This window comes from Oncorhynchus mykiss, chromosome 30 (assembly GCF_013265735.2).
Source record: "Oncorhynchus mykiss isolate Arlee chromosome 30, USDA_OmykA_1.1, whole genome shotgun sequence".
Classification (NCBI taxonomy): domain Eukaryota; kingdom Metazoa; phylum Chordata; class Actinopteri; order Salmoniformes; family Salmonidae; genus Oncorhynchus; species Oncorhynchus mykiss.
In genome coordinates this window covers 1273905-1288380 of record NC_050570.1, presented here as the reverse complement: position 1 = coordinate 1288380, position 14476 = coordinate 1273905, and the positions used below count along the sequence as shown (strand labels likewise).

Below are 14476 nucleotides of genomic sequence, written 5' to 3'. Positions count from 1 at the left end.
CATCTCTGTGTATATCTGAACATCTCTGTGTATATCTGAACATCTCTGTGTGTATCTGAACATCTCTGTTTCTGTCTGAACAAATCTGTGTCTGTCTGAACATCTCTGTGTCTGTCTGAACATCTCTGTGTATATCTGAACATCTCTGTGTATATCTGAACATCTCTGTGTGTATCTGAACATCTCTGTTTCTGTCTGAACAAATCTGTGTCTGTCTGAACATCTCTGTGTCTGTCTGAACATATCTATGTCTGTCTGAACATCTGTGTCTGTCTACTCATTGTGTGAACCGTATAGATACTCTCTGTGTGTCTCTTCCCCCAGGCATCCAGCTAGTCAATCAGGAGAAGAAGCCACAGCATAAGGTGTCCATCTCTAAACGGGCACGGGGCCACTGGCAGCTCCTCTACACCCTGGTCAACAACCCCTCGCTGGTGGGCTCCAGGAAGCACTTCCAGCGTCAGAGCAACGAGAGCTTCTTCAACGGAACACTCAACTGGGCTGCAAAAGAGGGGATGAAGAAGGAGGCAGGAAACAAGGAGGCAGGAAACATGGAGGCAGGGAAGGAAACGGAGGCAGTGACTAACTGAGAATGTGTCCCTCAGGCTTGGGGTCAATTCCATTCCAATTCAGGAAGCAAACTGAAATTTAAAGCTGCATTATGTAACTATTTGGGTGACCTGACCAAATTCACATAGAATTTCATAGATCTGTCATTCGCATTGAAAGCCCGTCTAAGAAGTGGTAGCTCTGTTCTGTGTGGTATTTCTATGCTTCCCGTTCTTAAGTTTTGGTTTTGTACACCAGCCTCAAACAAGATTTTTGCTTCTTAAAGATATTTCACAGTGGTTTAGATGGTTTAGATTTATTATGATCCCCATTAGCCGACGCAGATGGAGACAGCTAGTCTAACTGGGGTCTGATACCATGTAGACAGCTAGTCTAACTGGGGTCTGATACCATGGAGACAGCTAGTCTTACTGGGGTCTGATACCATGGAGACAGCTAGTCTAACTGGGGTCTGATACCATGGAGATAACTAGTCTAACTGGGGTCTGATACCATTGAGACAGCCAGTCTAACTGGGGTCTGATACCATGGAGACAGCTCGTCTAACTGGGGTCTGATACCATGGAGACAGCTAGTCTAACTGGGGTCTGACACCATGGAGACAGCTAGTTTAACTGGGGTCTGATACCATGGAGACAACTAGTCTAACTGGGGTCTGATACCATGGAGACAGCTAGTCTACTGGGGTCTGATGCCATGGAGACAGCTCGTCTAACTGGGGTCTGATACCATGGAGACAGCTAGTCTAACTGGGGTCTGATACCATGGAGACAGCTAGTCTAACTGGGGTCTGATACCATGGAGACAGCTAGTCTAACTGGGGTCTGATACCATGGAGACAGCTAGTCTAACTGGGGTCTGATACCATGGAGACAGCTTGTCTAACTGGGGTCTGATACCATGGAGACAGCTAGTCTAACTGGGGTCTGATACCATGGAGACAGCTAGTCTAACTGGGGTCTGATACCATGGAGACAGCTAGTCTAACTGGGGTCTGATACCATGGAGACAGCTAGTCTAACGCGGGTCTGATACCATGGAGACAGCTCGTCGAACTGGGGTCTGATACCATGGAGACAGCTCGTCTAACTGGGGTCTGATACCATGGAGACAGCTAGTCTAACTGGGGTCTGATACCATGGAGACAGCTAGTCTAACTGGGGTCTGATACCATGGAGACAGCTAGTCTAACGCGGGTCTGATACCATGGAGACAGCTCGTCGAACTGGGGTCTGATACCATGGAGACAGCTAGTCTAACTGGGGTCTGATACCATGTTTTGTCCCTTTTAGTAACAAGGAAATGGCAGAGCTCATACTGCATCTTTTAGAATACACATTTCCTTATTGCTTTTCAATGAGGGAAAATTGGAATTGGAATTTCATTTGACTGAATTGGAATGGCCTTGGTGTATGGATGGCTCTTGGGCAGATTAGGGTTAGGGTTAGGGTTAGCCCTAACCTTTGTTGGTGTATGGATGGCTCTTGGGCAGATTATAACTGTAGTATTATATGTCTATGCATTGATCTGACTGCTTGCCTCTTTTTTTCATGCAAGTTTCCCATTGACTCAATCAATCAATTATTTCTGAATTATTATTTTTTTGAAAATGGAAGGATTAGATCTAAATGTCATAGACCTTCTAGCTCAAATGCCTCAGGAAGTCTGTCTTCTGAGTGGCTACCTGTCTAAATGGCACCTTAGTTCCTATATAGTGCACTACTTATCAGCCCTGGTCCAAGGGTGTGCTACATCGTGGGATCGACCTGGATGGATGTGTGTTTTGTTGTCTGTCTCTTTGTTTGCATGGCTCTGATGGCCGTACAGAATCTCTAGTCTAGCGGGAAAGGTCGTGTGGCACTGAACTCCTGTCTGACCATAGCCTGGAAGCCTAACTGATACACTCCATTTCACCAATGGAAACAGAACATGTCCTCTTGGAATCCAGGCTAGTTTGACCATGTGTATGTGGTTAGAATGTAACTATTTATTAATATACAGACTCCTCTGTAATGGAAGGTTATAAAGAAACGGTTCATTAATTAACACTGACTGGTGTAAATATCTATGGTACCCTGGAAGCCAAACTGAATTGTTCCAAAACGGTACAATTCTGTTCTGATTCCAGGCTAATAAATAATATCTATGTTGAAAATGTGTGAAATGGCGATTAAAACGTAGACAGATGAAACTGTTTGCTTGAACTCTTTGCTGTAGGTCACCTTGTACCTTTTATAAAATAACTCTACTATAATTCCGCTGATATTGTTTTGGATCGTTATTTTTGGGATTGTTATTTTTCTCAATTTATAGTTGTGAAAATGTTGCTGTTCAGGATCGTCTACTTAATTCTCGCTGTGTGTTGCAGCCATATTGCATTTCAAAAGTGACAGTGACTCAAGTAGCTTTTGAATTAAATCAAATGAATTTATGTATGATTAACATGAAATTAAAACGAAAGATGACGAAAGATTTCCGTGTGGATTTAATGTGTCCAGTAAAACAACATTATTTCGTTTCGTTAGGAAACACATATCTTTGTCATGTTGCTTTTCAGGAAACTTTCGATAGTAAATATATTTTAGTAAATTATTACCAATATATACTGATGTTTTCAAAGATTTTTTTCCCCCTATGGTAATGTTTATGTGAACAATTACGCACCTGTTCGTAGCCTATCTTTATAACATTTCAATATAGGCTATTTAACGAATCAATCATGCGGAATTAATGTGATTGTATGTAATCGGGAAAGAAAACATTACTGATATAAATTCACAGAGAATAGTAATACGAATACTTGGTGTGGTTGTGTAAGCTTCATAGCCTACCATAAGAAGAAAGGGAAGTGTGGCGCTCCGCCGTTATTCTGCGGCCAGTCCATTTCCCGGGATGCGGCAGTGAAAAGTGACTTTGGTCAAAACGCAGCGCTAATATTATGTTGATTCACAACAAGGTAGGTATATCATTCTGTCCACAAATAAAGGCTATATTCAAAATGCTATTTGTGTCCAATCACTTTCTTTTTCTTTACAATTGAAGAGAAAATAAAGCAGTCCAGTATCGTACAATTTTGAACCGTTTGCTACGCTTATCCAACAAATACATTTGTTCTAACCATAACGCTGTAATCATCCGTAAGAAATATAACAATCATAGACAATGTTTCCGTACTTTCCTATAATACTAAACACGCTTTAGGTGGATAGACCGCTAACAGGCGGTCACTACAAATCACGGCCAACGCCCAATCCCTAAATAAACATAATTTTATTGTTTAATTCACAGCAGTGTATAGTCAGTCATACAAGTACCACATCTTAACCCGTCGAGTTAAAATGAAGTTGAAAACAGTTTTCTGACTCAATGACAGGAAATAGGAGAATTTAAAAAATTGTTTTGGGATATTTTATTAATTTCACGTACATAAAATCATATCAAAAATCTTGAAAGGTCGGGGGATATTTGTACAACAACGTCCGAACAGTATAGCTCACCAAAAAACTCACTATGCATAAAACGACAGGACACTCACAGCAACGAGACGCTCCTTGACGCCTCAGTTAATGATACTGTAGACGGGATCATAATAAAAAAAAGAGAATCGTTCAATTTTACTGGGTTTTTACATCACATGTCGACATTGAGAATATCTAAAGTCCTATAGTCTAAAACCACACATGAAGAAAATACGTCGTCTGTGTGACATGCCGTGGATGGACACGTATAGAATCGTTGAAAAAAAGACAGACGGATAACAAGCACCCGTTGTTGTTTTTTTTTAAGTCACACTTAACTCGAAGAGCCCCACATTACATTAAACAACATCAGTCGATAGTGACCTGGGTTTGAGCCCAGACACAGCACATGCCTTGACAACATAAAGGGATTTTTTCCCCCTTTTTTCATAATCTCACAGAACAATTAAAATAACGGTCTGTGTACGCAACGAGGCGGACGCGTTGAGACGCGCGCCTGTACTGTACAGCACCGCAACCTTCCGAAACTGATGCTCACGTAAAGCGCACAACTTTTTCGGCTAGCCTACGCCCTGCATGAAGGGGACATCTCAATGACTTATGCTTTTTAGCAGTTAGCAGAGGTCTGTTTTAACTGTAAAAAACTGTGCTTGCAGTATTGTTACTGTAAGAGGAATGTTGTAAGTTTGATATATACAATACCATTGTTTTTACTGCACAACTTTTCCTTTAGCCAGTCTCTTATTTGGGTTATAACTGATCGCTTACTTTCTGAGGTAAAATGAGCTATCCACCTTCATCGGGGCTATCATATTTACGTGAAATAATGATAGGTGAGTTACTTGGTTTAAAATGTAGTTGATAGTAACTATTTTACCCCCCTCCCCCCCCCCTCCCCCCCCCCCCCCCCCCCCCCCCCCCCCCCCCAGTAGCATCACACAGCTCTGCTCAGCGACTCGGCTCTTTGTAATTACCGTTTCCATCTTCAGAGATATTCACCGCCTCCGCCCCCAACGGTAATCTATCGCTGTACTCAGAGCCCACCTCGAATTTAGACGTAGAACCTGGGATGGACTCGGTAACCATGCTCCCCTCCACCTCCTCCCCATCGGCGTCCTCTCCGTCCTCTCCCTCTCCGTCTTCCATTTCACTCGGGTTAAAATTCTTTTCCAACTCGACAAACGACGCCCGGGGGTCGAAATCACCACCGACCATTTGTTTGTCCATTTGATCTGGGTTCTTCTGCGCCGCCTTCATGATCAGTTTATACGTCTTTCCCTGGTACTTGTATAAGAGATGACAGCAGGTTGCTCCCAGCAGAGGGACTGTAGCCAGCGCCAACAGGAAGGTACTAACCACCACTATGATTAACAGAGAAGGAATCTTCTTCCTGGTTGTGAAGACAACTTGGACCTGACAGTCCTGCCCTCCGTAGGTCAGACACAGGGTGTAGTTAGTGCCTGGTTGTAGGCTCTGAAACTTATAGGTGTTGATCCCTTCCTCTATCCGGGACCACTGCACCACAGAGTGTCCGTTACCAGTGTTAAAACACAGATAGAGCATGTCCAGAGGGGTTTTGGTTGAGGCTTGATAGAGGCTGAACGGCTCTTTGTCGACGGTCTCTAGGTTCTCATTGTGGCTGAGGTGAAGGTTGTTCTTACTGTTGGGGAGCTGGAGAGGATTCAGCTGCACTTTGGCTTCGGTCTCTGACACTTCCAACGCGATGACGCCGAAGTCAAAGGTGTACTGCTTCAGCTGGTCCAGACTGAGGTTGAATGCGTGATTGGAGATGTACTGAGTGCCATCGCTGATGCCACATTTACTGGTAAATGGAAGCTCCTCTGAGCCCTCGCCAGCCTGCACTGAGCCACCAGCGTGTTTAACAGACGACCCAGTTGGAACGTTCTTGGTCTTCTCAGAGTCGGACTTGGGCCAGTTGATGATGTTGTTGGTCATCTTAGGCCCTGGCTTGTTTCCACCAGACGGACGGAGGATCTTATCTGCTGTGGTGTCCAGCATGGAGTTAATGGCTTGTTTCTTGGTGCCTGCCACCACTACCTTCACTGTGCTGTCTGCTTTACCGAGGTCGTTGACAGCTGAGCAGCTGTAGTTCCCGTCCTCCTTCTTGCTGATACGGGGGATGATCAGAGTGCCGTTCTGGAAGACCAGGAACCGGCCGTTGGTAGTTTTATCGTTGATTGGTGAGTCGCTTTTCTCGCTGACCTCAGAGGGCAAACTGAATGTGAACTTCTGGTTCCCTGCCTTCACTACCTCCCAGCTGACCTCTGGTTTGGGGTTGCCCTTGGTATCACAATTGAGGATCACCATAAACCCTTCATATAGCTCAGTGTTTTCCAGGTTGGGCTGATAGGTGATGGACACCGTCGGGGCCTTGCATTCCAGCTTGGGCATCTTGGTCACCAGGGCCCCTTTCAGATGTTCAGGGGCCTCGCAGATGATAGAGTCCTGCTCTGGGACAGAGATCTTAGACTCCGTGATCCAGTCTCTCAGCCACTCCAGACTGCAGGAGCAGGTGAAGGGGTTGTTGTAGATCTGAAGGTGAGACATGGAGCTCAGAGAGCTGAAGGTCCCCTGGACAATGGTAGTGAACCTGTTGTTGTTGATCCTCAGGGACCTCAGGTCTTTGAGAGTGGAGAAGGAATCCTTAGGGAGTTTGATCATCTCGTTGTTGTTCATCTTGAGCAGCTGAAGGGCAGTGAGGTTGGCCAGGTCCTCCCAGGGGAAGTTGATGATCTTATTGTAGCTGAGGTCCAGGTTGCGCAGCTGAATCAGCGGGGCCAGAGTGTCCCTCTCCATGGTCACGATCTCATTGTGGGCCAGCCATAGGGAGGTCACCTGAAGAAGAAGACTTTATTAATACAAATCTGTCTTTCACTACACCAGTAATATAATATATGATATTTATCTGACACTTTTAACAATGGGTGGCCCCAGCGAGAATCAAACCCACGGTCCTTGGCATTGCATGCACCATGCTCTACCAACTGAGCCACACATGTCCACATTCACGCACAAACACACCTGGGTGACGTTAATAAAACTCTTGGCCTTCAGGAGTTTGATCTTGTTGGCGGAGAGAGAGAGGGTGGTGACGTTGAAGGGGAGGCCTACAGGAACTAACAGCAGGTCTTTGTAGGCACAGTCAGCGAACTGGTGGGAGTATTTATCCAGACAGCTACAGGGCTCTGGGCAACACTGAGCCAGAACCAACACAAGAGTCCACACCGCCAGGAGACTGACCAGCCGCCATGACGCCATTTTCACCAACTGGGAAGAAGACAAAGGATGTTAATAATTAAATGTATTTATTCATTAGCACACACACACTCAGATTATCTTCAGGAAATGTACCTTTATCATAGACAATGATTTGTTCTGCTTATCTATAACAGATCTAAAAAGGTAGCCATAATGTTCAACACAGAATGAATCCTTAGCATAATGCACTGATACATCCTGTTGCATCACAGCACTAGAGTACAGCCATATTATATATCTGGGAATATGGGACACAGGATTCTGCAGCCTGCAGATAAATTACAAATACAGTCAACAACAAAAAAAAAACATCTATGGAACGAGTTTACAATAAATACAACGTTGATTCATGTGATTGATTCAACAGATTTAACCTTTTCATTTTTACAATAAAGGTTTAGGGCGACCAAATTCCCGAACTCAGATAAATTCGTATAGGTACAATTTCACGTCTTCAAACTTGACTATGAGAAAGTGGTTTTTTTTTTTTTTTTTTACCTCACATAACAGTGCCAACGAGCGAGACTAGCTAATGTTGCAAGAGAGCTTTGGCGCAAACTGCAGAGTGCACCAGAAGTGCCTAGCTGTCCTTGGTGCTGAAACGGATCTGCGACGGGGATTGCTTGATGCCGCCTAAAATACATTTTCGATGTCATTTCAACCTCTGGAGTTTAATCCAATTAATTATAGTTCCTTCTGAACAAAGTATTCAACAATTGTGGTAAAATATAGAAAACTGTTACGTTGATGTTTTTTCCTGATGAGACTTTATGAAACCGGAATTATAGACCTCAAATGGATGGATTGATGTTATAGGCTTACATTTGATAATGATCTATATAGTCCACACATTACAGCAAAATTACAATAAAATGTGTGTCATAATGTGTAATATAATTAATAATCTCCAGTTTACTTGTTCGATCCTTACCTGTCCGATATTAATTCCCAATCCGGGCAGTTTTCCTAACAGGGTACCTTGGATTATATCCTCTTTTTAACACAGATTAGTGGTCGAAACAACTAACGTCTTCCATAGTAAATCCTTTAATGGGACTTTTCTCCACGGTGATAACGGTGAAGGTTGGCGGTGGAGGAAACATGTTTTCTCTCTGTAGGATGATGCGGTGCGTTCCGGAGGCTGTTTCCCTCTTGCAAGTGACTGAGAGGACGAGCGGTCCACTGCGCGCTCCCGCGGTCAGTAACAGAGCGATGGGAGGGTTTGTGAACGCGCAGACAGCCTCTCCCATCCTTTCATCAGTCATGGATTAAGAGACATAAAGGCTCCGTGTTCGCCTGCCACCCCCAAAGAATATCAATAATTTAGATACCAATGTTTAATTCATTGTTATGTCAACCTAAACTTATCTCTGACCCCATTCTCGTCAGTGTTGCTTTTTCCCGTAACAGGTCTAGAGAGATGACCATACCACAGAATATGACGAGTTTTTGGTCAGAACTATAAATTGCGCATTGTTCAGATTGGGATCTAAATATACCTGAATAGCTGTATTGCCGTTGGCCTATTTGGATGAAAGCTAAATAGAAAAACAGAATGACAGAACAGGAAGATGTGAGGTCCCTCAATAGCAGTGGAAAATACAAGGCCACGGGGATAGTATATTGTATTATTAAAACTATATCAAGCAGGCATTGGGCTAATTCATTCATTGGAAAATATTTATTTATCAATATTTTTTTTTAATGACTGAAAAAGTAAGTTGGAAGGACAAAGGGACAACAGAAAACTACAGGCCTGTTGACCATCCTCACCCTGCTCCCATAATGCATCTTGCCCATCTAAGACAAAGAAAATCTGTTTCCCCTCAGATAGCAAGTAACATTTCATTTTTGGTTCTGATTTATTTCTGATTTACAAATCAAATCATCTACCTGAAAAGAGGGGTTGGATTCCAGACAACTGTTGGATACATCCTATATTTGTCTCTGTCTATATTAAGAAACATCCTATATTTTTCCTACCATGCAATCTTTTTCCAATGTTATGTGTTGTTGTAATATACATGAGCTCCGGACAACATCAGCAAACAACTGAAGAAAGTCACTGCCGTGACTCCCTCCAAAGACTTGCCTAGACAGCTAACTTATCACCATATCCCATCTAGTGTCTATCAAGAGTACTGCACCATACAATGCCCACAGAAGAACAACGACACAGTACTCAACACAGTAGTACTATACAATACACCCTCAGAGTAGCACTATATAATACACTCACCACTCAACACAATACTCTCACCACAGTAGTACTATACAATACACTCCCAACTCAACACAGTAGTACTATACAATACACACCCAACAGTAGTACTATACAATACACACCCCACAGTAGTACTATACAATACACTCACTACTCAACACATTAGTACTATACAATGCACATCCCACTTGTACTATACAATACACACCCCAGAGTAGTACTATATAATACACTCACTACTCAACACGGTAGTACTATACAATACACACCCCATAGTAGTACTATACAATACACACCCCATAGTAGTACTATACAATACACACCCCATAGTAGTACTATACAATACACACCCCACAGTAGTACTATTCAATACACACCCCACAGTAGTACTATACAATACACTCCCCACAGTAGTACTACACAATACACACCCCACAGTAGTACTATACAATACACACCACACAGTAGTACTATACAATACACACTACACAGTAGTACTATACCATACACTCACTACTCAACACATTAGTACTATACAATACACATCCCACTAGTACTATACAATACACACCCCACAGTAGTACTATACAATACACTCCCCACAGTAGTACTATACAATACACACCCCACAGTAGTACTACACAATACACACCCTACAGTAGTACTATACCACACTCTCAACACAGTAGTACTATGCAATACACACCCCACAGTAGTACTATACAACACACTCCCCATAGTAGTACTATACAATACACACCCCACAGTAGTACTATATAATACACTCACTACTCAACACGGTAGTACTATACAATACTCTCACCACAGTAGTACTATACAATACACTCCCAACTCAACACAGTAGTACTATACAATACACACCCAACAGCAGTACTATACAATACACACGCAACAGTAGTACTACACGATACACTCACAACTAAACACAGTATTACTATGCAATACACTCACCAGTCAACACAGTGGTACTATACAATACACTCCCCACAGTAGTACTACACAATACACTACACACATTAGGACTATACAATACACTCCCCACAGTAATACTACACAATATACTCCATACATTAGGACTATACAATACACTCACTACTCAACACAGTGGTACTATACAATACACTCCCCAAAGTAGTACTATACAATACACTCCCCAAAGTAGTACTATACAATACACTCCCCACAGTAGAACTATACAATACACACCCCATAGTAGTAATATACAATACACACCCTACAGTAGTACTATACTACACTCTCAACACAGTAGTACTATACCATACACTCCCCACAGTAGTACTATACAATACACACCCCACAGTAGTACTATACCATACTCTCAGCACAGCAGTACTATACAATACAAACCCCACAGTGGTACTATACAATACACTCCCCAAAGTAGTACTATACAATACACTCCCCAAAGTAGTACTATACAATACACTCCCCACAGTAGAACTATACAATACACACCCCATAGTAGTAATATACAATACACACCCTACAGTAGTACTATACTACACTCTCAACACAGTAGTACTATACCATACACTCCCCACAGTAGTACTATACAATACACACCCCACAGTAGTACTATACCATACTCTCAGCACAGCAGTACTATACAATACAAACCCCACAGTAGTACTATACAATACACTCCCCACAGTAGTACTACACAATACACACCCTACAGTAGTACTATACAATACACACCCCACGGTAGTACTATAACATACACTCACAACTCAACACAGTAGTACCATACAATACACTCCCCACATTAGTACTATACAATACACTCCCCACAGTAGTACTATACAATACACACCCCACAGTAGTACAATACACTCCCCACAGTAGTACTATACAATACACTCCCCACAGTAGTACTACACAATACACACCCCACAGTAGTACTACACAATACACACCCCACAGTAGTACTATACAATACACTCCCCACAGTGGTACTATACAATACACTCCCCACAGTAGTACTATACAATACACTCCCCACAGTAGTAATATACAATACACTCACTACTCAACACAGTAGTACTATACCATACACACCCCAAAGGCATACTATACAATACACACCCCACAGTAGTACTATACAAGACACTCACTACTCGACACAGTGGTACTATACAATACACTCCCCACAGTAGTACTATTCAATACACTCCCCACAGTTGTACTATAAAATACACAACCCACAGTAGTACTATACAATACACTCCCACAGTAGTACTATACAATACACTCACTACTCAACGCAGTAGTACTATACAATACACTCCCACAGTAGTACTATAAAACACACAACCCACAGTAGTACTATACAATACACTCCCACAGTAGTACTATACAATACACATCCCACTAGTACTATACAATACACACCCCACAGTAGTACTATACAATACACACCACACAGTAGTTACTATACCATACACTCACTACTCAACACAGTAGTACTATACAGTACACATCCCACTAGTACTATACAATACATTCCCCACAGAGGTACTATACAATACACTCTCCACAGTAGTACCATACAATACACACCCCACAGTAGTACTATACAATACACTCACTACTCAACACAGCAGTACTATACCATACACACCCCAAAGGCATACTATACAATACACTCCCCACAGTTGTACTATACAATACACTCCCCACAGTAGTACTATTCAATACACTCCCCACAGTAGTACTATACAATACACTCCCACAGTAGTACTATACAATACACTCACTACTCAACACAGTAGTACTATACAATACACTCCCCACAGTAGTACTATACAATACACATCCCACTAGTACTCTTCAATACACTCTCCACAGTAGTACCATACAATACACACCCCACAGTAGTACTATACAATACACACCCCACAGTAGTACTATACAATACACATCCCACTAGTACTATACAATACAGTCTCCACAGTAGTACTATACAATACACTACTCACAGTAGTACTATACAATACATTCACTATAGTAGTACTATACAATACACTCAAAATAGTAGTACTATACCACTGTGTGGTACTGTGTCTAACACCAGTCAGTAAGGGTGGTGAGGTACTGTGTCTAACACCATTCAGTAAGGGTGGTGTGGTACTGTGTCTAACACCAGTCAGAACGGGTGGTGTGACTGTGTTTAACACCAGTCAGTAAGCGTGGTGTGGTACTGTGTCTGACACCATTCAGTAAGGGTGGTGTGGTACTGTGTCTAACACCAGTCAGTAAGGGTGGTGTGGTACTGTGTCTAACACCAGTCAGTAAGGTTGGTGTGGTACTGGGTCTACCACCAGTCAGTAAGGTTGGTGTGGTACTGGGTCTACCACCAGTCAGTAAGGGTGGTGTGGTACTGTGTCTAACACCAGTCAGTAAGGGTGGTGTGGTACTGTGTCTACCACCAGTCCGTAAGGGTGGTGTGGTACTGTGTTTAACACCAGTCAGTAAGGGTGGTGTGGATGTGTGGTACTGTGTCTAACACCAGTCAGTAAGGGTGGTGTGGTACTGTGTTTAACACCAGTCAGAAAGGGTGGTGTGGTACTGTGTCTAACACCAGTCAGTAAGGGTGGTGTGGATGTGTGGTCTGTTTTTCACCAGTCAGTAAGGGTGGTGTGGTACTGTGTCTAACACCAGTCAGTAAGGGTGGTGTGGTACTGGGTCTACCACCAGTCAGTAAGGGTGGTGTGGTACTGTGTTTAACACCAGTCAGTAAGGGTGGTGTGGATGTGTGGTACTGTGTCTAACACCAGACAGTAAGGGTGGTGTGGATGTGTGGTCTGTTTTACACCAGTCAGTAAGGGTGGTGTGGTACTGTGTCTAACACCAGTCAGTAAGGGTGGTGTGGTACTGTGTCTAACACCAGTCAGTAAGGGTGGTGTGGTACTGGGTCTACCACCAGTCAGTAAGGGTGGTGTGGTACTGTGTCTAACACCAGTCAGAAAGGGTGGTGTGGTACTGTGTCTAACACCAGTCAGTAAGGGTGGTGTGGTACTGTGTCTAACACCAGTCAGTAAGGGTGGTGTGGATGTGTGGTCTGTTTTACACCAGTCCAAAGGCCTAATGGTTGAAGTGATTCCTATGATTCTAATTATTTGGGGGATATTAGTTCATTAGGCCGACTTAGTACCCTAGTCATGATTGGTTTAAGTCTAATATTACAAATATAGTGATCACACCCTTATTTTCCATTTTCTCCTAAAATGACATACCCAAATCTAACTGCCTGTAGCTCAGGACCTGAATCAAGGATGTGCATATTCTTGATACCATTTGAAAGGAAACACTTTGAAGTTTGTGGAAACGTGAAATTAATGTAGGAGAATATAACACATTAGATCTGGTAAAAGATAATACAAAGAACAAAACGTCTCTTTTTTTTTCATCCTCTTTGAAATGCAAGAGAAAGGCCGTAATGATTTAGATTTTGGCCACTAGATGGCAGCAGTGTGTGCAAAGTTTCAGATTGATCCAGTGAAGCATGGCAATGCTGGACAATATTTTGTATCAAGTTTGCTTGCCAAATGTGCTGAATTGGTCAATTGATACATTTTCAAGTACATAACTATAGAGAACATACAAAATGATATGGCAATACAAAATGTAAATTTACACAGTGCCAGGAATGTCATACATTATGGATCATTAGCTCACACACTAACCTTCCCAGAACTAGATGGCCGGGCAGGGTGGGTGGGGAGCCAGAGACAGCAGGGGTTCAAACTGTAGAACCCAGTTTCTACATTTGAATATAAAAATAGATTTTATCAAACAAAACTATGCTACATTTTATCTCCGAGACCCTCAGGATGACAAATCAGAGCCAGATTACTGAACGTAGGTACATTATTTACCTTCA

General features: G+C 42.6%; 2 protein-coding genes across 2 annotated transcripts in view; one reads left to right on the top strand and one right to left on the bottom strand.

Moving 5' to 3' along the window:
- The window catches only part of stra6 (signaling receptor and transporter of retinol STRA6), a 104901-nt gene extending 103481 nt beyond the window's left edge, over window positions 1–1420 (top strand). The window contains exon 17 of the mRNA XM_036968858.1: window positions 325–1420. Within this exon, the coding sequence (XP_036824753.1) occupies window positions 325–590 (266 nt within the window). The 3' untranslated portion in view covers window positions 591–1420. The remainder of the gene's footprint in view (window positions 1–324) is intronic.
- A 2401-nt stretch (window positions 1421–3821) lies between these two features.
- On the bottom strand, window positions 3822–8548 carry islr2 (immunoglobulin superfamily containing leucine-rich repeat 2). The gene is made up of 3 exons (XM_021598571.2): window positions 8260–8548; window positions 7092–7337; window positions 3822–6905 (listed from the first exon to the last, which is right to left on the bottom strand). Exons 2-3 carry the CDS (start codon window positions 7326–7328, stop codon window positions 4998–5000), a joined length of 2145 nt encoding a protein of 714 aa, XP_021454246.2. The 5' UTR covers window positions 7329–7337; window positions 8260–8548; the 3' UTR covers window positions 3822–4997.
- Window positions 8549–14476: the final 5928 nt, after the last annotated feature.

Excerpts from the sequence above, each read along its gene's own strand:
- islr2 (XM_021598571.2), bottom strand. The coding sequence starts at position 7,328 with ATGGCGTCATGGCGGCTGGTCAGTCTCCTGGCGGTGTGGACTCTTGTG. Across the intron at positions 6,906-7,091 it reads GTTTTATTAACGTCACCCAG|GTGACCTCCCTATGGCTGGC; the intron begins GTGTGTTTGTGC and ends CTTCTTCTTCAG.